The following is a 27,378-nucleotide window of genomic DNA, read 5'->3' as shown; positions in this document are numbered from 1 at the left end:
AATTTGAAAACACCTTCAGCTTTAGTAAAAAGGATTCTACCAAAACTTGATAGGTCTCTTTGGAGCCATAAGTTCAATATAGTTTTAGTTTTTTCCATCGTGGGAGGCACTTTTAACCCTGGGGCAGTTGAGAATTCATCTATTAATGAAATAGCATTTTCAATCTGATCTTTGTTTTTTAAGAATAAAGCGGTGTCGTCTGCTAGTTGAGTCTGTCTGATTTCTTTACCAAAAATAGATAAACCTTTAATTACTGGAAATGTACTGGCTTAAGCAGGTGGACACATCTGGCACTGCAGGATTTGAGTCCCTAGTGGCGTAGTGTGTTACTGATGGTAGCCTTTGTTACTTTTGCCCCAGCTCTATGCAGGTTATTCACTAGGTCCCCCCGTGTGGTTCTGGGATTTTTGCTCACCGTTCTTGTGATCATTTTGACCCCACAGGGTGAGATCTTGCGTGGACCCACAGATCAAGGGAGATTATCAGTGGTCTTGTATGTCTCCCATTTTCTAATAATTGCTCCCACAGTTGATTTCTTCACACCAAGCTGCTTACCTATTGCAGATTCAGTCTTCCCAGCTTGGTGGAGGTCTACAATTTTGTTTCTGGTGTCCTTTGACAGCTCTTTGGTCTTGGCCATAGTGGTGTTTGGAGTGTGACTGTCTGAGGTTGTGGACAGGCATCTTTTATACTGACAACGAGTTTAAACAGGTGCCATTAGTACAGGTAATGAGTGGAGGACAGAGGAGCCTCTTACAGAAGAAGTTACAGGTCTGTGAGAGCCAGAAATCTTATTGTTTTTAGGTGACCAAATACTTATTTTCCACCATAATTTGCAAATAAATTCTTTGAAAATCAGACAATGTGATTTTCTGGATTTTGTTTTCTCATTCTGTCTCCCATAGTTGAGGTATACAATTACAGGCCTCTCTCATCTTTTTAAAGGGGAGATCTTCCACAATTGGTGGCTGACTAAATACTTTTTTTGCCACACTGTACGAACACCATCATGGATGGAGCTGGGAGGGTCACCTGCAATATCAATGTGTGTGAATGGACTTGGAAAGACTTTTTGAGTTTGACATTTGCCACAGATGGAGTAATGTTTCACTATCCCCTGATGGCATACATCTGGACAAAATAGAACGGCACAAAAGACGATGTGTGTGATGCTTGATGATGCATGTTGTACCTTGGCTGATGGATTTGATGCCTCACACAAATTGGCTTACTTATGTTAACGAGAGTCTCTCATAAATGAATGACTTAATTTAGCTAAAGTTTTAAAGCTCTGTTTTTGCAGGTGAACAATGCATGCTATTTCATATTTCCATGTGTAATCTGATATTTTTGGAAGTTTTTCCTTTGTATCATTACTGCCATATTTTGCGTACAAATTTTAGAAGATTGAAAATAAACAAAAGGGTGGATATTCAGATAAAGAAGAGAGGATAGTGAGCGTGGTGATGAACGTTAAGTGTAAAATTGTATCTCTGACACTGGAATAAAACACACTGTGAAACACCTTTGAGAATGCAATGCTTTGGATGTTGCATGATGTTGAACTGAAAAATTTCCTATTCAGGTAATATGTGATTAGCAAGTAATCAAAAGGGTGGAAATGGAATGGAACATTTTATTGTTAATTATTTGCAGCTGTAAACACTATGCTGTAGTTTCCTCATTCTTGGGTTGGAAGTTTCTAGAAACTAAGTCATGCATGTGTCGCATATATCTTGTGCAGAACCAGTATTCAGGTAATGATAAGTGGGTCATACCTCAAGCCTGTTTAGCAGAAAGTTACGACCCACCCTATAGAGGGAGGAATTGCGATAACTGTTCTTGAACATGCTGTGGTGGAGAACACAGGGTCTGGGAAAAGAGGAGATAGCTGTTGTTATGGGGGGATAAATATGTGCTGCCATGCCTCGAGAGCTCAGAGCTCACATGGCTGTGTTAGTTGTTTGTTTGCTCTTCCATGCACATGTCAATAAAGGTGTTGATCACAGCTAGCAGACTTTGTTAATTAAATTTCCACACCAATCGTGTTTTTGCATTTTATTGGGTACAAAATAAACATTCTTCCCTCTTAATCACACTTTTGACGCTTTTTTTAATTCTTACTCCAAAACCGTAAAACAAATTCAAACAATGCTTCATACACATCACTGAAGTAATTTTGATATCCATTGTCATGCTACCAAACAGTCAACAGACACAAAGACAGTGATACATACACATCACTAAGGTTATTATTCAGTAATGTAATGTGGTTGCAAATTTTGAAGCCATCATGATAACCTTATCCCACTAGTGCCAACTTTTTTTTAGACCCAATTAAAATCAATGCACTCACAAAGATCCTCTGGAAAAGAGTAGAATTCTTGAAACAGCAAGAAAATACATACAGACAATTAGCAAGAGAATTACATAGCAGAAAGCAAGCAAAGCAAATCCCTGGGGTGTACAGCCTTAAGCACAGACAGCAGAGCAACACAGAGACGGACAGAGAGAAACAGCAGAGGGGAAAAAGTGCTGGGGTGTCCTCTGGTCCCCTAATATATAGGGACCAGTAACCCTGCCCCCTACTGCTGAGCAACTTTTCCACCCGTCCTCCAGCCAAAAACAGCAGCTACAGGGTCAGGTAGTGGCCAAGGTCCTGGCCAGGGGGCAGCCAGGGCTCAGGTTACCCTTTGCTTTGGCTAATCACAATAGGTCACAATACAGTCAAACATCGCACATTAATCCTAATTATTAAATATACTATACATGTGAATAATACTTAACCTAACTACATAGGTTGCATGCTTAACATGGTGATACTCATTGTAGGTCTATAGTGTGTGTGTGTGTGTGTGTGTGTGTGTGATTATATGGTATTGTAATGATCCTTAAGGTGATTTTATTGCGATGTGTTCAGTATGTCTGTTACAATGTTACTGTTTTTGTCGTGCTGCATGAGTGTATGTGTGTGTGTGTGTGTGTGTGTGTGTATGTGTGTGTAAACCATGGTGAAGTGAATTTCTTGTATACGTGAAAGTTACAGTGTATATGTTCAGTGCAGATAGATATAGAGTGTATATAGTTATATAGATATACATGTCATCCAAAAAATCCACCACAGTAACAATAAATAATTAACTTGATTTGTGGACTTTACCAGATAAAGTGATATAGTGATTAGTGATCCTTTACATCCTTTCAAAATGTAAATATGTGAGCTCATATATGCCATGAAAGAAAGGCAAATCTTAAATTCAGAGCGAGAAAACCACATATTGAAATTAATTTTTAGAAAAAAACAACCTACTCTGATCTCTTAAAACTTAATGTGTCAATACTTGACACCAGATTCCTCACAGAAACACATTTAATCTTAGTTTCCATAACAAAATGTGAATATGTGACAAGTAACAAAGTGAAAAAAATAAATGCTCACATATCTATTTGATCACTGAAAAAATCATTAGTGAATATATATTCTCATAATTAGGCCTGAGAATATATAAATAATATGTACAAAACAAAACAAAAAAGGAAAAAGATCATTTTTTAAGGGTCTGATCATTTTACATTAAATGTGTAAAATAAAACTCAGGTAACATGACTAATAGTTGTCTTATTTTGCACTAACAGTATCTTAATTTTGTCTAATAAAATACTTAGAAGTTTTCTTTAATGCCGCTAAAATAATATCGGTGATATTTTCTTACGTACATAAAACGTGGAGCAGTGCAAGTTGTTACTTGATGGTAAATGATTCTTTGAGGCTGTTTTCTGCCTGCTGTTTTGCGATTTGTTTCCAGACTGCTGGAATATCAGCAGGTTTTGCATTAAATGCTTTGGCAAAATCATTGTTGTACTGTACCATTATAAATTTCCAGTAGCCAGATGCCTCAAGGCTCACATCTGGAGGGATTTTCCAGTCTGGGTAAATGTCCTTGTAACTCTTGTAAGGGTGCCATTCATGGTTTGTAGCACTGCAGCGAAAACGGTTGTAAGTCCCAATGAGAGAGGAGCATATGTCAGTGATAAGTTTTTGTGTTGTGTCCCACCTGCAGTTACCCAGACCCTCTGGCCGATGCAGTAGAGCAAAGTGCTCAGTATGGGCTCCTCCTCCTGCATCGCAGGGAGCTTTGCAGAATGGACACTGTTTGCCACAACCAACCAGTTTGTTGAAAAGCTCATTCTTGGGCTGTACATGGAGATACTGTAGTTTTATTTCAAAGTTCACTGTTTGGAACTCTTTTCTCAGATCTTGTGCCATCTCATTCACAGACACTGTGAGCCAGTCAGCAAACTGTTTCTTGTCAGCATTGTTCAGGATCATGAAAGCACCAAGAGCATTCTGGGAAATGACCAGTTTGTCACCAAGTTCTTTACAAATATCTTCAATAAATGTCTTCAGTTCATCACTCTTTTCGTTCTTGGCCTTGTTGATGGCATCATTTATGCTTTTGATACATGAATTAAGATATTGGTCCTCAAACTCAGATATTTTTGAAACAGTTGAGAAGCGCTCCACTATTTTGTTGTGTATCCATGTCTTGACATATTTCTCATATGAGCAAATATATTTCTGGTAGTTTTCAAAATCATCTTTTGAAAGTAAATCCAGTAAAATTGAATACTGGAAGGACATCCGTGTGCTGAACTGCTCACATGTCAGCATTTCATCAATGATATTAGGACCCAGGGAGCGATCAACAAAGTCTTCCACAGCAGGTTTCAAGCACTTGTTGGTGAATTCTTCTGCCTTCTTCTGACACTGGTCTCTTTCATGGAACACATCAATGAAATCATCATGAAACTTTTCCTTGTTTTTCATCAGACATCTGTAGGGATCATGTGCTTGGATGAAATCTTCGTGCATTTTCTGAAACTCTCTGGCTACAAATCCACAGATGTGCTGTTTCAGAGAAACTTCAAACTCAGTGTCTGTCTTAACATCTTGATTGTTTTGTAGCTTCTCATCAATCATGTGTAGGATCTCCTGGATGTAAGTGTCAGTGTAATTGTTTTTTCTTTTTACTGTTTCACTCACAAACTGAGTGCAGGCATCTATGATGCTGTCAGCCAGTTTTTGTACAGCCATTATGTGATCTTGAATGTTGAACAATTTAGCCAATCTGGACATTGCATGTGTAGCTCTGTCAAGTATGTTCTCACTTGTATATTTGAACGGCTCTTTTCCACAATCTTGCAGACTTTTTTGACTTAATAATTCACATGCATGACTCCCCCTGTGTGACAGATTCATTCTCAGGTAGTGAGATACACTGGTGAAGACATTTGTTGTCTTTTGTTCAGAAAAAGAAAGTTTCTTCAGTGTTTCATTCCACATCTTATCAAACTCTTTGTCCAGCTCTTCGTCTTTCATCTGGGCCTTTTTCTTTCTGCATGTATCTATTAACACATGAACTGCCTTTTCAATCTCTTGTGCATGATTTTCTTTGATTTTATCAATTTCTGCCATCCCCTGTCTGTTTTCTGCTGCTGCTGTGAGCTGATTAAAAACAGATCTCTCCATTTCACGCCGGAGGCTGTTTACACTGTTTGAGAATTCCTCTCTGTATCCTTCAACGAGATAAACATGACCCTCTGTTCGCTTAAAATACTGTGTTAGCTTTTCTAGAAGTTTTGTCTCCCATGTGGACAGCTCTGAGGAGGCTTCACTTTTCAAAGATGTGAGAAATTCTCTCATGTCAGAAGATTCAGATTTTGCTGCAATCGTACCAAAATTGTAAGTTCTTGTTTCTGCATTTGTTACCCAGGTGTACATTTCCTTTTTGAATTCCCACTCCCATTTGTTGAATTCTGTGCAGAGTCTCATGTATGCATCAGCTACGAGGCTGTTTCTGAAGCTGAAGATGAAGTTTTCATGTTTTACTGCAGTCCACAGACTTCTCACCCACTCTTTAAACTCCATGACATCATTAGCAGATGACTCACAGTTTCCCAGCAGTTGGATGATGTTTTTCTTGAGCTTATATACAGCCTCACTGTAGCCTGCATTGACTGGTGCCATTGGTGGGTTTCCATTCCAGAGTCCAGGAATGTACCAGTTCCCAGTGTCTGGACTGTACTCCATCACATCAGTGAAGCTCTTGTTCTCCTCTTTCTTTTCCATTTTGGCTGCTGCCTGGGTCATCTCATTTAACTGTTCCAGGAGCAGTTTCCTGTCTCGTGAGTTCTTCTCATGGGCTGAAACATCGGACACATTCTGGTGAACAAATTGACATTTCGGTTTTTTGCCCACCTCCTTCATCCTGAGAAAAGCATGCACAACTATTTGTAGGATGTCCTTCATTTCTGTTGAATTCTCCATTGCAATATTAACAATGGTGACGTCACTCAGCCCCACAACAAGTGTAGCAAGCTCATTGTCGTGCTCATAGCTGTTGTCCAGTTGTGCAAGTTCTGGTGACTTTAAGCCCTCAGTGTCAATGATCAGCATGAAGTCACAGTTTAGGACTTTTTTCATGTCTTCATTGATTTTGATGAGTAACATAAAGGCCCCTCGAGTACATCGACCACTGCTGACTGCAAACTGCACTCCAAACATGGTGTTAAGGAGAGTGGACTTTCCTGTGCTCTGAACTCCAAGAACTGTGACTACCAGGATCTTTCTGTTTGGAGACACCAAGTCACTGAGCTGAGAGAGAACATCACTCACCCATTTGAGAGGGATGTTGGATGCATCTCCATCTACAAGCTCAAGAGGAAATCCATCAAGCAACAACTGTGCACACAGTTTGGGCAGATGCTGCAGCTGTTGACGTGCTGGATCTGTTTGTGGAAGGGACAGTGAGGCTTCATAGATCTGACCCATTTCACGGAAGAAGTGTTCAGTCCCCAGTGAGCTGTTGGAAATTTGTCTGTCAATTTTCTTGATCTCCTCTTTGTTCTCAGAGTTCTTGCATTTTTCTTTATATTTTTCCTGAAGTTCAGACAGTTTTATACGAGACATGTTGTCCAGATTCATTCGCATCCATTTCAGGAAATAAAACCTCTCTGTTCCTGGGCTTGATATTGCATTGATGAAGCATGTCATAGCTGTCGACATGTCGTAAGAGTTTTGTTTTTTTCGTAGTTCTTTTTTCCTTTTCTGAAGTTCGCTTTTGTAATCTTCTATATTTTCAGACCCGATATGTTGAAGTCGAAATTCTTCCTTCTCTAAGCAGGTCAGTTCTTTCCATATTTCACCTTGTCGTGGAAGCTGATCTTCTTTGTATTTAAGGATTTCTTGTATTTCTGTAGTGATGGCTTCTGAATTTTTCTTTGCAGTCTGGCACTCTGGAGAGTCTTCATCAACCAGGATCCCCAGTTCATGGGCAATGTCTGCCATCTGCTCTATTGTCATCTCCCCTTTCTTTTCTTTAATTACATTTCTAACTTTTTGCCTCAAATATTTTACAAAGTCTGCATCATTTCTTTGTTTTTTCCTAATAATGATATTGTTCTTAGTTAAGCACAAATTAGTTTCTACCTTCTTTAAAGCATCTAAAGTGCAGCGTTTGCTCTCACTGTTACCCACCAAGAAGATCTGTGCCTTGTGGTGTTTTTTGGTAAGTAGACTGCAGTCAGAGTCCAGCTGGTCAAAGAACACAAAAACTGCTGCAGATGTCTGACACAGAAAGGAGTATTGTGTTTCAAATGAAGCAATGTCTCCACGAAGGTTAGCTACAGCCACTGGCTGACTGAAAATATCAATGTTTGTGTTTCCACAAGGAAGATACCAAGTAATTTCAGTCAGTCCGTTTGAGATTTTTCTTGGACTGTTCCCACACTCCATGTTGTGGTGAACAAAGGTGTCATGGTACTGCTGAGAATTGCTCAGAAGCTTATTGAGAATCTCTGACTTGGACAAGGAGCACTCACCCAGTCTGACAAAAGAGATCATTGGAAGTTCAGAGAGAACGATTCTGTCTTCAATGAAGCCCTTGGATTCTGACAGAGACTGAGGTCTGTACTTTTTAACAATGTCTCTCATGGCCCACAGCATGAGTGTGCACTGATTGGTGTCACAATTGGGAAGCAGCAAAGGCACAGAGAACTGACATGTGGACATTTTTAGTGCCATTTCCTGCTGTAGAAAACCATCAGAACACAGAAAGAGAGCAGTGATTATGTCAAGTGGGTTTGGCATGTCATCTGTGTTTGAACTGTCAGAATCCTCTGCATTCCCTGATTCATCATCAGACTCACAATCTGATGTACATGTCATATTCCTAGCAGCCACATTAACCATCATCAGTTTCTTTAGAAAATACCATGGAAAGTCTGAGTTACTCTTGGCAGGTTCATCATTGATGGTCGTCTCATCAATCTCAAGTATTTTGCTCAGTGACAGTTTCTCTGTGTAGTACTGTTGTAAACCAAGATCTTTTAGTAAGCACTCCAGGTGTGTCTCTGTAGATTAAAAAAAAATCTGTTATTTCATTGTCATTTTACAACATTTTACCTATCCAAAATCAGTATTTTTTATTCAAGATCTTAAATACAGTCATTCTCATAGCATTCTATCAAGAATGAGTACAAAGTACTAAGTTACAATTGTGTACACTTAATTTTTTTAATTTGTTTTTTTCTGAAATATATGTACTTACCAGTGACTGCAGTAATGCTGACTCCACTGCTTCTGACGTTCTCAAACACAGAGTAGAGAGTGAATGTGTATTTAGTTCCAGCAGTGAGAGATGAGACTGTGTGAGTTACTGGTCCATCTTCATCTGCCACACTGATGTCTGTCTCTGTATCATTACACTGGAGAACAAAGCTGATTTTGTTGTTGACTTTATTCCACTGCATGGTGATGATGTTCGCATGATGTTCTATTGGTATGAAACTGTCAGCATTTGGAGGAGCTATAACAGGAAGAAAAAAAAGATAAATCCTTTGTGTAAAGTACATTTCTACTGAACTAATCTTTGATATCTAAACCTGCAACAAATTAATCCAGTATCTGATTGCATTCATCCCCCCTCACACCATTAATAAGACCACCCAGTCAACGTTATATACATTTTGTGAGATAACAATGTAAGTATGTTTACTGTAGTTATCTGGTTATTGACTTTCCGTTAGAATTATTAACTGTATTTGCTGTGCTCAGACTATATTTTCTGTGAAATGGCACAGTATCATGAAAAAACACTGTAAATTCGAATATATTCTAAACTAATTCACTGAACTGCAGAGAATGGCTTTCTTTTTGCCACAGTGCATATTCTTGAAATATATGTAGTTACCAGTAGCTGCAGTAATGCTGACTCCAGTGCTTTTGAGGTTCTCAAACACAGAGTAGAGAGTGAATGTGTATTGAGTTCCAGCAGTGAGAGATGAGACTGTGTGATTCACTGGTCCATTTCCAGCTGGCACACTGATGCTTGTCTCTGTACCATTAAACTGGAGAACAAAGCTGACATTGTTGTTGACTTTATTCCACTGCAGAGTGATGCTGGTTTCATTTTGTCCTGATGACATGAGGTTTTCTGCATTTGAAGGAGCTAAATGAAAAAAATGAGAAAAATGAAGAAAGTTAGGAAAATTCTTAAAAACTGATCTCTCGCTACTAACACTGAAATTTGTTTTGTTGATTTTAATCAATAATATGTGAAAACATTATAATGCAGTTAAAATAAATTGATTAAGTCACCAGTGACTGCAGTAATGCTGACTCCACTGCTTCTGACGTTCTCAAACACAGAGTAGAGAGTGAATGTGTATTCAGTTCCAGCAGTGAGAGATGAAATTGTGTGAGTTACTGGTCCATCTTCATCTGGCACACTGATGTTTGTCTCTGTACCTTTAAACTGGAGAACAAAGCTGATGTTGTTGTTGACTTTATCCCACTGCAAGGTGATGCTGTTCTCATGATGTTCTACTGATATGAAACTGTCAGCATTTGGGGGAGCTGTAACAAGAAAAAGGGTGGGAAAAAATCAACGGCTTCATCTAAATATCAAACTAACTAAATGAGTTCTAGTTTATAACATTTTCGATTGATCATTTGTCCATTTTGTATCCAAGAGTGAAATCTCATGCTGAGTATTGTCATAGCGAATGAGATGAGCCGTGTGGAAAAATAAACGAGGATCTAAGTACAGACACGCACTGAGATGTGGAGGTGGTTTATTGAAAATAAAGCACAAGGTGAAAATTGGCAAAACCGAACAAAAGCTAAACTAACCTGGGACAAAACTAAACTACAAAACAGCAAACCAGAACACGAAGGAAGGTAGACAAAGGTACATGATGGTGACAGCAGGGAAAACACACTAGATACGCAGACGAACCAGCGACTAGTACAAGAGAAGACACGAATTAAATGCACACAGCAAAACACCAGGAGATTACGCACAGGTGGGGGACACAGCTGGAAGTAATTGATGAGACGAGACAAGAGAAGCAAAACTGAATACACTCACATAAGACAAAGACCTTCACAATAAAACAGGAAACAAGAAACAACTACACAAACACACAGACTAGACACTGAACTAAACCTACAGGAAACACGAGGGCACCAAAACAGAACCTACGAACTAACCCCTTGACCAGAATAAACTGAAACATAGATTTATAATAATAATCAACAAAGCACAAGAGAATAAGACAATAATCCATAATGCAAAAATAAGCCAAAACATAAAAAACTCAAAATGCTGGGCCCAAATGACCCAGAACCGTGACAAGTATGAGCTTTACTTTTTAATCTCATTCTTTTTCAGTATATAATAAAGTTGCTATCAAACAGATAATATCATTCAACATGGACCATTATAGAATTGCATTACATTTTATTTTCAACTCGTGAATAATCCTTGCACAAAATATGAAAACATTAATTTTTTTGTGCAAATTTGTATTGTTACTCTGAAGCTGTGTTTGCAGGAGCTACAGATAAAAACACAATCAAAGATGTAAGAATAATAAAAAAAACCCTTTACAAACAACCTTTAGTTCCATTAGAGCAAGCAGAGAAACATTAAAAGGTGTAACACTTGTCACAACTTATTAATAAGAATAACAAAAATTTAATTAGTCCAATATTTCCACCAAAATAACAAACTAAAATAAAGTGCACACATACAGTTTGTCTCTGAGTCAAATGTATGAATGAATGTCTGATGACAGATGGATTGTTGGGGCCCGGTCTGTGTTTGTTTAATTGTTTGTCCTACCACAATCCAAAGTGAAGAAGGAAAGTTTGAAATTCTGCAAGTATCTGTCCCACCATGAGATGGGAACGAAGCTCTGGCTTCAATAAAGCCAGTCTTAGTCACTCTTGGGTTGGCTCGCCATTCAGTTAACTGGAACTGTGGAATGTCCACTATTCAATGGAGGCTTGCTTCAGACTGGGTTCATTTGTCGAGTCATTGTGGTGGTGCCCAACTCTCAATTTGGTGGGCACTGGCTCCAGAGGTAAGTTTGACTAAACAGACCGTCCTCTGGACGCCGTTTAGTGTGCCCACCCCAAGGCTCTATATGTATGTGTTATGAGAGTGGAAGTAATGTGGATGTCTCGGTTGTGGAATATAATTGAGGCACAGGTGGCCAAGAGGGGACAGAGGAGGAATGCTTCCCCTGCAACTCAGTGACACACCTGTACCACTTGGCCCTGCATGTCTGGTGGTGTGATGGAGATCGGGTGGGGGTTCAAAGTAGCCCCTTCCTGGGTCCAGCTCCACCGCTGAACCTGATAGGCACCTCCATTCCCTGGAATCCACCAAGGGTAGGGGACCGGGCCTATCTCAACAGGGGAACAAAGAGTTGGGCCTGCAACAGCTGCATTTCCAAGCCTCACAGAGCCCCGCCGCACAGGAAAACTACACCCACCCTAACATACAATCAACTACCAGACTACATAAGACAATAGACATCCAGGTTGAGTTCATCCTCAACCTCTGCTAGATCCCTTCCCTTCCTACAGAATGATCTCGTGGAGAGCAGACCCCCCTGCAAAGGATGGTAACAACCTCTCTGCCAGCTGAAGAAGCCCCCAGTTCCTGCAATGCACCAGAGACCCCCCGCACTAGGGTTGGGCCCCCGTGCATAGCCCCACCCACAACCCTGTTGACACACCAACCAGGACCCAAGCCCCCAATGCTCAGCCAGAGCCCCAGCCCAGAGGAGCAGGAGGAGCAACCCCAGAACCCCAAGTCCCCAAGCCCGCCGTGGACCCACCCAGGGGCAGATAGGCTATCAGGCTGGTAACCTACCTCAGCAGAGACCCTCACCCAGACCTGCCGAACTCAGCCTCTAGAAAAACACCACCCAAGAAACCACCAGAGCCCCATCCAGGTCATCTGCACAGCCCCCAGGTTGATCACCCAAGAAACCCGTCCCTAGGGAATCCCCAGACACCCCAAGCCTGTATCTACCCCCACATCAACCACAATAACAAAGGCGGAAGAAAACCATGACCCCCACCCCCAGTAGGTGATGGAGCTGATCAAAGGAGCCCAGAGGGATCGATCTAATGTGGTGGTAGATGCTCTATCAAGACTAATATGGACTATCAGATGGTCTCTATATTTGTTAGAATTCAGATTTTTTTTTTCCAGTTCATGAGGACAGTCTTCTTGGCAATGCATAGGGCAGTGAGAACCATGTGGACTGAACACAGTCCACATGGTAAGTCATCACATATCCAGCGCCAAAGCCTCTAAACTGGTGAACAGAACCAAAGAGCGTGGATATAATTGTCCGGTGTATTGCCTTGACAGTGTGAGCAGTTGTTGGAAAACGTAAAGCCCATCTTGTACATCCGTTGACCTGTATACTGCACTCTATGTAGTATTTTGTGTTGTATTAATTGTAGACTGGGATTTCTAATCAATTTAAAGGTTTTTAAGCATATAAAGTGTGTGAGGATAAAGAACACATTTCACCTCTCCTTATTTCTCCTTATTAATTACACATTTGTAACTTACCAGTCACTGCAGTAATGCTGACTCCACTGCTTCTGACGTTCTCGAACACACAGTAGAGAGTGAATGTGTATTCAGTTCCAGCAGTGAGAGATGAGACTGTGTGAGTTACTGGTCCATCTTCATCTGGCACACTGATGTCTGTCTCTGTATCATTAAACTGGAGAATATAGCTGATTTTGTTGTTGACTTTATTCCACTGCAGAGTGATGCTGCTCTCAGTTTGTCCTGATGATATTAGGCCTTCTGATTTCTGAGGAGCTTAAAAGCAAAAGGAGCAACAGATGACTTGATCAGCTTATTGTTGCTATTGTTATAGGCATTGTCTAGAAAAAGAACCACTGGTGATTTTGTATGCTGACATCAGTACATCATTATCATAGTTTTAAGGTGGAACACAAGATATCTTTCCTATCAAGAGGCCGCAGATGGTGCTCGAGTCTCTTGAGGCAGGCAGGGCTCACAGCCAAGCCAAAGAAATGTATGATTGGACAGAGAAAGGTACAGTATCTGGGGTACCAATTCAGGGCTGGGCAGGTGTGCCCTCAAATAGAAACACAGCGACCATTGCATCCCCAAGACCAAAAAAGAGGTGAGGTGGATGTTGGGGCGGGTTGGCTGCTACTGGTTCATTCTGAATTTTACAGAGCTGACCTGCCCCTTAATTCACCTCATCCAAGCAGGTTACATCAGGCAGCTTATAGCCTAACAGACCTTAGACCTTAATGGAAAGGATATCAAGAGGTGACAGATGCTGGAGGAAATGACCTTGTAACGTCTAATAACTGCAGACGCAGCACACTGAGGTAATTTTGAGAATAAATGCTACCTGCACAGTTGAACTGAAAGTTGGAGTTGTGTGGTGAGTTTCCCATAACTGATGTCTTACAAATGGGTTAAACCAAACCAACTTCAGTAACTTACCAGTGACTGCAGTAATGCTGACTCCACTGCTTCTGACGTTCTCAAACACACAGTAGAGAGTGAATGTGTATTCAGTTCCAGCAGTGAGAGATGAGACTGTGTGAGTTACTGGTCCATCTTCATCTGGCACACTGATGTCTGTCTCTGTATCATTACACCTGAGAACAAAGCTGATGTTGTTGCTGACTTTATCCCACTGCAAGGTGATGCTGTTCTCATGATGTTCTACTGGTATGAAACTCTCAGCATTTGGAGGAGCTGTAACAGGAAAAAGGGTGGAAAAAAATCAACGGCTTTATCTAAATATCAAACTAACTAAATGAGTTCTAACTTCTAACTATAACATTTTTGTTTGATCATTTGTCCATTTTTTATACAACAGTGAAATCTCATGCTGAATATGAGCTTTACTTTCTAATCTCATTCTTTTTCAATATATAATAAAGTTGCTATCAAACAGATAATATCATTTAAAATGAACCATTATAGAATTGCATTACATTTTATTTTCAACTCGTGAATAATCCTTGCACAAAATATGAAAACATTAATTTTTTTGTGCAAATTTGTATTGTTACTCTGAAGCTGTGTTTGCAGGAGCTACAGATAAAAACACAATCAAAGATGTAAGAATAATAAAAAAAAAAACCCTTTACAAACAACCTTTAGTTACATTAGAGCAAGCAGAGAAACATTAAAAGGTGTAACACTAGTCACAGCTTATTAATAAGAATAACAAAAATTTCATTAGTCCAATATTTCCACCAAAATAAACTAAAATAAAGTGCACACATACAGTTTGTCTCTGAGTCAAATGTATGAATGAATGTCTGATGACCAGTTGGTCAAGTTACTTGAAAAAAGTAATCAGTAACTAATTACTGATTACTTCTCCCCAAAAGTAATCTCATTACTTTACTGATTACTTATTTTCAAAAGTAATTAATTAATTAGTTACTTTTTAAAAACACGATTTACAACCTGAATAGGTGATAAAGCTATAGATCTTTCAGCCCAATTTTACTTTTTCTGCATAATCCATCCTACAAAATGTAATCAAATGGAAAAGTATCTTTTTAAAACTTGTTTTATTAGTTTTAATCTTTTAACTTTATGCATCAAGCAAACATTAAATTATATGCAACATTCTCTGACTGGAAGAAATTTGTTTAACATTTAAACCTATTTTCTGCACATTCCAGCACATAAAATAAAATATTTTTTTGTGTTTACACTCACTCTTTCAAATAGATGCAAGTAAAACACAGCAGAAAATAAATAAAGTCAAAGACTAGCGGTCCTGCTGCTCTATTTTTACCTCTAATGCAGGAGTGGGTTAGGCGGAGGTTTGCCCTGGTGTAGGTGTGCCGCAGCGGTCAGTTGAAGACTCCGCAAGTTTCTCTGTGAATTTCCCATTACGTCGTAGCGCACTCGGTGCTTACTTGGAAGTTTAGGGGGGTTTTTTCACTGTAAAAAGAAGTTTTCTTCCCACGCACAACGGCCGCTAATGTTTTTGTCACTTTTTATGGAATTAAACTCAAAGTAAGGGCAGTACTTCCACGCTTTAAACGCTGCATGCTCATACTCTCTCCTGCACTTGATATATTATCCATTGTTCATCTGCAGACAGCTGTTGTCACGAACGTCACATTCGCTTACGTCACTGTCATAAGACATTCTCGCAAAAAACTCACGGTTTTCGTAACGCAGTAACGCAGCGTTCCTACGGGAACGTAACGGTAATCTAATTACCGTTTTTGCAATAGTAATCCCTTACTTTACTCATTACTTGAAAAAAGTAATCGGATTACAGTAACACGTTACAAGTAACGTTAACTAGAACTGTGGAATGTCCACTATTCAATGGAGGCTTGCTTCAGACTGGGTTCATCTGTCGAGTCATTGTGGTGGTGCCCAACTCTCAATTTGGTGGGCACTGGCTCCAGAGGTGAGTTTGACTAAACAGACCGTCCTCTGGACGCCGTTTAGTGTGCCCACCCCAAGGCTCTATATGTATGTGTTATGAGAGTGGAAGTAATGTGGATGTCTTGGTTGTGGAATATAATTGAGGCACAGGTGGCCAAGAGGGGACAGAGGAGGAATGCTTCCCCTGCAACTCAGTGACACACCTGTACCACTTGGCCCTGCATGTCTGGTGGTGTGATGGAGATGGGGTGGGGAGCTGGGGTGGGGGGTCAAAGTACCCCCTTCCTGGGTCCAGCTCCACCGCTGAACCTGATAGGCACCCCCGTTCCCTGGAATCCACCAAGGGCAGGGGACTGGGCCTTTCTCAACAGGGGAACAAAGAGTTGGGCCTGCAACAGCTGCATTTCCAAGCCTCACAGAGCCCTGTCGCACAGGAAAACTACACCCACCCTAACATTCAATCAACTACCAGATTACATAAGACAATAGACATCCAGGTTGAGTTCATCCTCCACCTCTGCTAGATCCCTTCCCTTCCTACAGAATGATCTCGTGGAGAGCAGACCCCCCTGCAAAGGATGGTAACAACCTCCCTGCCAGCTGAAGAAGCCCCCAGTTCTTGCAATTCACTAGAGGCCCCCGCACTAGGGTTGGGCCCCTGTGCATGGCCCCACCCACAACCCTGTTTACACACCAACCAGGACCCAAGCCCCCAATGCTCAGCCAGAGCCCCAGCCCAGAGGAGCAGGAGGAGCAACCCCAGAACCCCAAGTCCCCAAGCCCGCCGTGGACCCACCCAGGGGCAGATATGCTATCAGGCCGGTAACCTACCTCAGCAGAGACCCTCACCCAGACCTGCCGAACTCAGCCTCTAGAAAAACACCACCCAAGAGCCACCAGAGCCCCATCCAGGTCATCTGCACAGCCCCCAGGTTGATCACCCAAGAAACCCGTCCCTAGGGAATCCCCAGACACCCCAAGCCTGTACCTACCCCCACATCAACCACAATAACAAAGGCGGAACAAAACCATAACCCCCCCACCCCCAGTAGGTGATGGAGCTGATCAAAGGAGCCCAGAGGGATCGATCTAATGTGGTGGTAGATGCTCTATCAAGACTAATATGGACTATCAGATGGTCTCTATATTTGTTAGAATTCAGATTATTATTTTTTATTTTTCCAGTTCATGAGGACAGTCTTCTTGGCAATGCATAGGGCAGTGAGAACCATGTGGACTGTGTTCATATCTGTAGTGACATCACCCAAGGTGCCCAACAAGCAAACTAGAGGGGAGGCTGGAATGTTACATTTCAGACACTTTGATAAGTCGTCACATATCCAGACTCTAAACTGGTGAACAGAACCAAAGAGTGTGGATATAATTGTCCGGTGTATTGCCCTGACATTGTGAGCAGTTGTTGGAAAACGTAAAGCCCATCTTGAACATCCGTTGACCTGTATACTGCACTCTATGTAGTATTTTGTATTGTATTAATTGCAGACTGGGATTTCTAATCAATTTAAAGGTTTTTAAGCATACAAAGTGTGTGAGGATAAAGAACACATTTCACCTCTCCTTATTGATTACACATTTGTAACTCACCAGTGACTGCAGTAATGCTGACTCCACTGCTTCTGACGTTCTCAAACACAGAGTAGAGAGTGAATGTGTATTCAGTTCCAGCAGTGAGAGATGAGACTGTGTGAGTTACTGGTCCATCTTCATCTGCCACACTGATGTCTGTCTCTGTATCATTACACCTGAGAACAAAGCTGATGTTGTTGCTGACTTTATCCCACTGCAAGGTGATGCTGTTCTCATGATGTTCTACTGGTATGAAACTGTCAGCATTTGGAGGAGCTGTAACAGGAATAAGGGTGGAAAAAACTCAACGGCTTTATCTAAATATCAAACTAACTAAATTAGTTCTAACTTCTAACTATAACATTTTTGTTTGATCATTTGTCCATTTTTTATACAACAGTGAAATCTCATGCTGAATATGAGCTTTACTTTCTAATCTCATTCTTTTTCAATATATAATAAAGTTGCTATCAAACAGATAATATCATTTAAAATGAACCATTATAGAATTGCATTACATTTTATTTTCAACTCGTGAATAATCCTTGCACAAAATATGAAAACATTAATTTTTTTGTGCAAATTTGTATTGTTACTCTGAAGCTGTGTTTGCAGGAGCTACAGATAAAAACACAATCAAAGATGTAAGAATAATAAAAAAAAAAAACCCTTTACAAACAACCTTTAGTTCCATTAGAGCAAGCAGAGAAACATTAAAAGGTGTAACACTAGTCACAGCTTATTAATAAGAATAACAAAAATTTCATTAGTCCAATATTTCCACCAAAATAAACTAAAATAAAGTGCACACATACAGTTTGTCTCTGAGTCAAATGTATGAATGAATGTCTGATGACCAGTGTTGGTCAAGTTACTTGAAAAAAGTAATCAGTAACTAATTACTGATTACTTCTCCCCAAAAGTAATCTCATTACTTTACTGATTACTTATTTTCAAAAGTAATTAATTAATTAGTTACTTTTTAAAAACACGATTTACAACCTGAATAGGTGATAAAGCTATAGATCTTTCAGCCCAATTTTACTTTTTCTGCATAATCCATCCTACAAAATGTAATCAAATGGAAAAGTCTCTTTTTAAAACTTGTTTTATTAGTTTTAATCTTTTAACTTTATGCATCAAGCAAACATTAAATTATATGCAACATTCTCTGACTGGAAGAAATTTGTTTAACATTTAAACCTATTTTCTGCACATTCCAGCACATAAAATAAAATATTTTTTTGTGTTTACACTCACTCTTTCAAATAGATGCAAGTAAAACACAGCAGAAAATAAATAAAGTCAAAGACTAGCGGTCCTGTTGCTCTATTTTTACCTCTAATGCAGGAGTGGGTTAGGCGGAGGTTTACCCTGGTGCAGGTGTGCCGCAGCGGTCAGTTGAAGACTCCGCAAGTTTCTCTGTGAATTTCCCATTACGTCGTAGCGCACTCGGTGCTTACTTGGAAGTTTAGGGGGGTTTTTTCACTGTAAAAAGAAGTTTTCTTCCCACGCACAACGGCCGCTAATGTTTTTGTCACTTTTTATGGAATTAAACTCAAAGTAAGGGCAGTACTTCCACGCTTTAAACGCTGCATGCTCATACTCTCTCCTGCACTTGATATATTATCCATTGTTCATCTGCAGACAGCTGTTGTCACGAACGTCACATTCGCTTACGTCACTGTCATAAGACATTCTCGCAAAAAACTCACGGTTTTCGTAACGCAGTAACGCAGCGTTCCTACGGGAACGTAACGGTAATCTAATTACCGTTTTTGCAATAGTAATCCCTTACTTTACTCATTACTTGAAAAAAGTAATCGGATTACAGTAACACGTTACAAGTAACGTTAACTAGAACTGTGGAATGTCCACTATTCAATGGAGGCTTGCTTCAGACTGGGTTCATCTGTCGAGTCATTGTGGTGGTGCCCAACTCTCAATTTGGTGGGCACTGGCTCCAGAGGTGAGTTTGACTAAACAGACCGTCCTCTGGATGCCGTTTAGTGTGCCCACCCCAAGGCTCTATATGTATGTGTTATGAGAGTGGAAGTAATGTGGATGTCTTGGTTGTGGAATATAATTGAGGCACAGGTGGCCAAGAGGGGACAGAGGAGGAATGCTTCCCCTGCAACTCAGTGACACACCTGTACCACTTGGCCCTGCATGTCTGGTGGTGTGATGGAGATGGGGTGGGGAGCTGGGGTGGGGGGTCAAAGTACCCCCTTCCTGGGTCCAGCTCCACCGCTGAACCTGATAGGCACCCCCGTTCCCTGGAATCCACCAAGGGCAGGGGACCGGGCCTATCTCAACAGGGGAACAAAGAGTTGGGCCTGCAACAGCTGCATTTCCAAGCCTCACAGAGCCCCGCCGCACAGGAAAACTACACCCACCCTAACATTCAATCAACTACCAGATTACAGAAGACAATAGACATCCAGGTTGAGTTCATCCTCCATCTCTGCTAGATCCCTTCCCTTCCTACAGAATGATCTCGTGGAGAGCAGACCCCCCTGCAAAGGATGGTAACAACCTCTCTGCCAGCTGAAGAAGCCCCCAGTTCCTGCAATGCACCAGAGGCCCCCGCACTAGGGTTGGGCCCCCGTGCATAGCCCCACCCACAACCCTGTTTACACACCAACCAGGACCCAAGCCCCCAATGCTCAGCCAAAGCCCCAGCCCAGAGGAGCAGGAGGAGCAACCCCAGAACCCCAAGTCCCCAAGACACATTCTTGCACACGTGCTTATACGTGCACACACACACGCACACATACGTACAGTGCCTTGTCTTTGTAACCAAGGGGGGTTTACGAGGGGAGGTACTTGTGTAAACTATATTTTATTATGACAGTTTTTCAATAAAAGGCAGCGAGCGGAGGCCGGAGTCGGGGTCATTCATGGTGGGATTCGAAGTGCATTCCTGAGATAGCGACCGAGGCCTCCCTTGCGCAAGTAAATCGATCGACCGCTGTTGCCTTGCTTTTTTGTCCTTCATGGGAACAAGTCCCGAGGTCAGCGGGGTCTAAGTTTAGACCCGACAGCACGTGTGCCCTCAAACAGAAACACAGCGACCATTGTATCCCCAAGACCAAAAAAGAGGTGAGGCGGATGTTGGGGCAGGTTGGCTGCTACTGGTTCATTCTGAATTTTACAGAGCTGACCTGCCCCTTAATTCACCTCATCCAAGCAGGTTACATCAGGCAGCTTATAGCCTAACAGACCTTAGACCTTAATGGAAAGGATATCAAGAGGTGACAGATGCTGGAGGAAATGACCTTGTAACGTCTAATAACTGCAGACGCAGCACACTGAGGTAATTTTGAGAATAAATGCTACCTGCACAGTTGAACTGAAAGTTGGAGTTGTGTGGTGAGTTTCCCATAACTGATGTCTTACAAATGGGTTAAACCAAACCAACTTCAGTAACTTACCAGTGACTGCAGTAATGCTGACTCCACTGCTTCTGACGTTCTCAAACACACAGTAGAGAGTGAATGTGTATTCAGTTCCAGCAGTGAGAGATGAGACTGTGTGAGTTACTGGTCCATCTTCATCTGGCACACTGATGTCTGTCTCTGTATCATTACACCTGAGAACAAAGCTGATGTTGTTGCTGACTTTATCCCACTGCAAGGTGATGCTGTTCTCATGATGTTCTACTGGTATGAAACTGTCAGCATTTGGAGGAGCTGTAACAGGAATAAGGGTGGAAATCTCATGCTGAGTATGAGCTTTACTTTTTAATCTCATTCTTTTTCAATATATAATAAAGTTGCTATCAAACAGATAATATCATTTAAAATGAACCATTATAGAATTGCATTACATTTTATTTTCAACTCGTGAATAATCCTTGCACAAAATATGAAAACATTAATTTTTTTTGGTGCAAATTTGTATTGTTACTCTGAAGCTGTGTTTGCAGGAGCTACAGATAAAAACAGAATCAAAGATGTAAGAATAAAAAAATTAAAAAAAACCTTTACAAACAACCATAGGCACCCCCGTTCCCTGGAATCCACCAAGGGCAGGGGACTGGGCCTTTCTCAACAGGGGAACAGAGAGTTGGGCCTGCAACAGCTGCATTTCCAAGCCTCACAGAGCCCTGTCGCACAGGAAAACTACACCCACCCTAACATTCAATCAACTACCAGATTACATAAGACAATAGACATCCAGGTTGAGTTCATCCTCCACCTCTGCTAGATCCCTTCCCTTCCTACAGAATGATCTCGTGGAGAGCAGACCCCCCTGCAAAGGATGGTAACAACCTCCCTGCCAGCTGAAGAAGCCCCCAGTTCTTGCAATTCACTAGAGGCCCCCGCACTAGGGTTGGGCCCCTGTGCATGGCCCCACCCACAACCCTGTTTACACACCAACCAGGACCCAAGCCCCCAATGCTCAGCCAGAGCCCCAGCCCAGAGGAGCAGGAGGAGCAACCCCAGAACCCCAAGTCCCCAAGCCCGCCGTGGACCCACCCAGGGGCAGATATGCTATCAGGCCGGTAACCTACCTCAGCAGAGACCCTCACCCAGACCTGCCGAACTCAGCCTCTAGAAAAACACCACCCAAGAGCCACCAGAGCCCCATCCAGGTCATCTGCACAGCCCCCAGGTTGATCACCCAAGAAACCCGTCCCTAGGGAATCCCCAGACACCCCAAGCCTGTACCTACCCCCACATCAACCACAATAACAAAGGCGGAACAAAACCATAACCCCCCCACCCCCAGTAGGTGATGGAGCTGATCAAAGGAGCCCAGAGGGATCGATCTAATGTGGTGGTAGATGCTCTATCAAGACTAATATGGACTATCAGATGGTCTCTATATTTGTTAGAATTCAGATTATTATTTTTTATTTTTCCAGTTCATGAGGACAGTCTTCTTGGCAATGCATAGGGCAGTGAGAACCATGTGGACTGTGTTCATATCTGTAGTGACATCACCCAAGGTGCCCAACAAGCAAACTAGAGGGGAGGCTGGAATGTTACATTTCAGACACTTTGATAAGTCGTCACATATCCAGACTCTAAACTGGTGAACAGAACCAAAGAGTGTGGATATAATTGTCCGGTGTATTGCCCTGACATTGTGAGCAGTTGTTGGAAAACGTAAAGCCCATCTTGAACATCCGTTGACCTGTATACTGCACTCTATGTAGTATTTTGTATTGTATTAATTGCAGACTGGGATTTCTAATCAATTTAAAGGTTTTTAAGCATACAAAGTGTGTGAGGATAAAGAACACATTTCACCTCTCCTTATTGATTACACATTTGTAACTCACCAGTGACTGCAGTAATGCTGACTCCACTGCTTCTGACGTTCTCAAACACAGAGTAGAGAGTGAATGTGTATTCAGTTCCAGCAGTGAGAGATGAGACTGTGTGAGTTACTGGTCCATCTTCATCTGCCACACTGATGTCTGTCTCTGTATCATTACACCTGAGAACAAAGCTGATGTTGTTGCTGACTTTATCCCACTGCAAGGTGATGCTGTTCTCATGATGTTCTACTAGTATGAAACTCTCAGCATTTGGAGGAGCTGTAACAGGAATAAGGGTGGAAAAAACTCAACGGCTTTATCTAAATATCAAACTAACTAAATGAGTTCTAACTTCTAACTATAACATTTTTGTTTGATCATTTGTCCATTTTTTATACAACAGTGAAATCTCATGCTGAATATGAGCTTTACTTTCTAATCTCATTCTTTTTCAATATATAATAAAGTTGCTATCAAACAGATAATATCATTTAAAATGAACCATTATAGAATTGCATTACATTTTATTTTCAACTCGTGAATAATCCTTGCACAAAATATGAAAACATTAATTTTTTTGTGCAAATTTGTATTGTTACTCTGAAGCTGTGACTGGCTTCATCTGTCGAGTCATTATGCCGGTGTCTGCCTCTCAATTTGGTAGGCCCTGGCAACAGAGGTGAGTTTGAATAAACAGACCGTCCTCTGGACACCGTTTAGTGTGCCCACCCACAAGGCCATATATGTATGCGTGATGAGAGTGTAAGTAATGTGGATATCTAGGTTGTGGAATAAAGTACCCCCCTCAAAGTACCCCCTCCCTGGAGCCAGCTTCTCCGCTGAACCCGGTACACACCCACATTCCCTGGAATCCACCATGAACTCGTGGACAGCAGACACGACCTGCAAAGGATGGTAACAATCTCCCTGCCAGCTCAAGAGGCTCCCAGTTCCATCAATGCACCAGAGGCCCCCCGAACTAGGGCTGTTCCCTTTACAAACCACCTTTAGTACCATTAGAGCAAGCTGAGAAACATTAAAAAGTGTAACCCCAGTCACGGTTCATTAATAAGAATAATGAAAATTTCACTAGGCCAATATTCCCACCACTCGATTCATGCCATCGTTAAGGACAGAGCCAATGAGTTGAATGGACTTTTAAACAGATTCAACACTGCTGTAAATGCTCACCTCAATACTGAGTTAACTATAGCCAGCCTGTAATCCACAGCCACACCATTTTCTCTCCCCCCATTGCACCATAGCCTCCTGTGAACGTCCTGACATTCCTCCCCCACCTGTCACATTCACTCATGACCAAGTTCAGAGGCAATCAGAAGACTCTACTCAGGCTAGTCTGCTCGACCAGAAGCAGTGATTGCCTGTGTCCTCAAGGGCTGTGACCCCAGCTTTGTGGAGTCTTTCATAAACTGTTCATGATGTCAAGAATCGGCTGTGTGCAGGCAGAGAAGTACCCAAATGCAAAACTCACGGAAGCAGGACATGAACTCAAAGCTTTAGTGCTGGATGAAAGGCAAAAAAAATACAAACAATGCAAAACTAAAACTGGGTAATATTAATTAATATTAATTTACTTAGGGGAACACAGGGAGAGACAGGCAGCCATGAGGGAAGACCCGTCATGGAACTGAGGGAGACGCGGACATAAATACACTGAAAGATAACGAGGAATGTGGGAGCACACGGGGAACACAGCTGACACGAATAACCATAATGAGACAGGGCAGGATCAAACACATAATGACATACACTGACAAGAGAGAATATCAAAGTAAAACAGAAGGTACACACAGAAGCAGACTGGAGATGGAGAGAGAACATGGAGGAGCACAAGGGAGAGCACAAACATGACGAGCTGGGGAAACATGATGGAAAAAAACACAAGGAGGGAAACAAGGTAACCAAGGGAAGCAAGGCACAAGAACTCACAGACACACAGAGGGAGACAGAGGGCAAAGACACAAGGGGGAATCTAATAAACAAAAACTGGGGGCGATCGTGGCTCAAGAGTTGGGAGTTCGCCTTGTAATCTGAAAGTTGCCGGTTCGAGCCCCGGCTTGGACAGTCTCGGTCGTTGTGTCCTTGGGCAAGACACTTCACCCGTTGCCTACTGGTGGTGGTCAGAGGGCCCGGTGGCGCCAGTGTCCGGCAGCCTCGCCTCTGTCAGTGCGCCCCAGGGTGGCTGTGGCTATCACCAGTGTGTAAATTTGTGTGTGAATGGGTGGATGACAGGTTGTGTAAAGCGCTTTGGGGTCCTTAGGGACTAGAAAAGCGCTATACAAATACAGGCCATTTAAAATAACATAATACAAAAAAACACAAGAAACCTGGGTGCTGGGTCAAAATCTCAGGATCATGACTGCAGAGGGTCCCAGTGCTGTGAAAGACATTGCTGTGTCAAAGATGCCATGTCCCGATAGCCCCCAGGATTAAAGACCTGTGGTACTAACTTCCCATGTCATGAAAACCCTGGAAAAACTCATCCTTGTCCACCTCTGACCTATTGTCATGCCACATCAGGATCTTCTTCAGTTCGTTAACCAGCCCCACCTTGAAGCTGAAGACGCCATCATATTCATCATGCTTAATCAACTGAGAGTCATGTTTTTTGACTTTTCCAGTGCATTCAATACCATCTGGCCGACCCTCCTGGGTGATACACTGACAGTGATGCAGGTGGATGCCTCAGTCGTGTCCTGGATTATTGATTACTTGATAAGAAGACCACAATATATGTGTATTCAATACTGTGTATTTGACAAGGTGATCAGCTGTAGAGGGGCATCACAAGGGACTGTCCTTTCCCCTTTTCTCTTTACCCTCTACACCACAGACTTCAGCCACTGCACCGAGATCTGCTATCTTCAGAAATTTTCTGATGACTCAGTAAGCGTGAGGAGACAATGAGACCGCTGTTTCAATCTAGGGATGTGGACATTGTGGAGGACTATAAATACTTTGGATCAGTGGTGGTTTTTGATATGGGCAACATGGGCTGTTGCCCCGGGCGGCATCATTGTGGGGGCGGCATCATAGCATTGGCGAAAAAAGTTGCTCGCACCCATGCTGCCCTGACATCATGCCAGCGCATTTTGGGGAATGCATAGGCACCGAACGATTTTCTATTACCCATTTACGAGGAGTAAGAGTGCCCTTCATTTACGAGGTGCGCCTGTTGCTTGCTGCACAGGGAGGAGAGGGGCTGGATCAATGTTCCCTCTAATTTTTCAAACTCCCTGAGCGGTCCCTTGGACCACTGTGAGCAACAGCAGCACTGGTCAACATGGTACATTTTTCGACCAATGGGAAAGGGTGGGGTTTTTTTGGTTTTGTTTTTGCTCACAGGTGGAGAGTGCTTTCGAGTGTTTTCCTTATAAAACGCCGTTTTTACCGTTTCTTCGGGCAGTAAATATAAACAACGATAGTATTCAGGAAGAAAACCAAACATTGCATAAATTTTTTATCATAAGTCTTGCTTACTGGAGCAGCATCTAATAACTAGCTCGCAAAATAAAACTAAATAAAAATAAACTAACAACCTAGGGCTATCAATGTTAACACCATCATCACAATTAACGCGATTAAAATCTTTAACGCATTTAATCCACCTGGAGTGCAGAATGACTCTAAATCCCTGAAATGTCTCCGTCAACGCTTTTCGGGCTGGTTGTCCAGAGTTTGTCCATTCTGTGCTCCAGAAGGGGTTGATTGCATTAAAAAGTTTAATAAAAAAAATAAAAAACCCTATACAGACCGAATCTGTGCAGTAAGGAGTGGTTCTGTCTATTTGTTTATGTTGTGGGATTGGGTGTTGATACTGGAGTGCAAAATTACTGATGAAAGATGGACAAGAAAAGGTCAAAGCCAACAGGTCGTCAGTTTAGAAAAAAGAGAAAAGAAGAGGAGAGACAAGACGAGCAAAAGTTACAGATAAGCAGATGTGGGTATGCAGGTATTATGTATGACATGTTTCCTGAAACAAGATAACGATTATAAATAGGGACTGTGAAAACTTCTGTTTACCTTTGTTAGCCAGGTAGGATAGTAAACAGTAGACAGACAGTAGACACTGATGTGGCTTATTTAATCTTTTGGACTGTGTTCTGCACAATATTAATTAGCCATTAATTGGAAGAACTGTATTTTTGATTTGTCTGGTATTCTCAATGTATGACGAATTATAATGGCTGTTTGTTAGTCGTTTGCATACTCTCTCTCTCACACACACACTATATAAAATAGTTATCTGATTAAATTCAGTATGGTCCCTACAACAATTTTCACAATAAAATATGTTAATGTACAATCCTTAATATGTTTGGGGTTAAAAAAACAAACACTGCGCTCTACAGGAAAGGCCAGAATCAGCTCTGTTTCCTGAGGCAGCTAAGGTCTTTTAATATCTGTCAGACAATGCTCAGCACTGTCCACGAGTCGGTTGTTGCCAGTGCCATGCTATGCTGTTGCATGCTGGGGTAGCAGGGTGAGGGTCACAGATGCCAACAAACTCAATAAATTGATCGACAAGGCCAGTAATGCTGTGGGGATGAAGCTGGACTCCCTTAAGGTTGGGTTTGAGAGGCAGATGTTTTCCAAGGACAATGCTGGACAATACCTCCCACCCACTAACATTCCTGTTTCTAGCCATCTCTAGGTGCAACTTCCCCATCTTCAGATCATTAGTTACACCTTTTTGTACATCCTCTACAGTGAAAA

At 41.8% G+C, this 27,378-nt stretch overlaps 2 protein-coding genes across 2 annotated transcripts in view; both read right to left on the bottom strand.

Annotated features, from left to right (window-relative positions):
• Positions 1–3,742: 3,742 nt before the first annotated feature.
• si:dkey-85k7.12 (up-regulator of cell proliferation) lies at positions 3,743–8,416 on the bottom strand (the record flags this gene model as incomplete). Its single annotated transcript, XM_063469033.1, has 1 exon — positions 3,743–8,416. A coding segment is annotated over one exon (4,674 nt), but the record flags the coding sequence as incomplete, so codon positions are not given.
• An 80-nt stretch (positions 8,417–8,496) lies between these two features.
• The window catches only part of LOC134624044 (tenascin-X-like), a 36,691-nt gene continuing 17,809 nt past the window's right edge, over positions 8,497–27,378 (bottom strand). Inside the window, exons 2-11 of the mRNA XM_065470256.1 lie at positions 25,113–25,219; positions 22,663–22,920; positions 20,807–21,064; positions 17,391–17,648; positions 13,860–14,117; positions 12,939–13,196; positions 9,659–9,916; positions 9,252–9,509; positions 8,610–8,867; positions 8,497–8,522 (exon numbers count right to left, since the gene is read on the bottom strand). Coding sequence (XP_065326328.1) covers positions 8,497–8,522; positions 8,610–8,867; positions 9,252–9,509; positions 9,659–9,916; positions 12,939–13,196; positions 13,860–14,117; positions 17,391–17,648; positions 20,807–21,064; positions 22,663–22,920; positions 25,113–25,219 — 2,197 coding nt within the window. The remainder of the gene's footprint in view (positions 8,523–8,609; positions 8,868–9,251; positions 9,510–9,658; positions 9,917–12,938; positions 13,197–13,859; positions 14,118–17,390; positions 17,649–20,806; positions 21,065–22,662; positions 22,921–25,112; positions 25,220–27,378) is intronic.

The sequence above is a fragment of the Pelmatolapia mariae genome, linkage group LG3_W (assembly GCF_036321145.2).
Source record: "Pelmatolapia mariae isolate MD_Pm_ZW linkage group LG3_W, Pm_UMD_F_2, whole genome shotgun sequence".
Lineage (NCBI taxonomy): Eukaryota > Metazoa > Chordata > Actinopteri > Cichliformes > Cichlidae > Pelmatolapia > Pelmatolapia mariae.
This window is presented reverse-complemented; position numbering and strand designations above follow the sequence as displayed.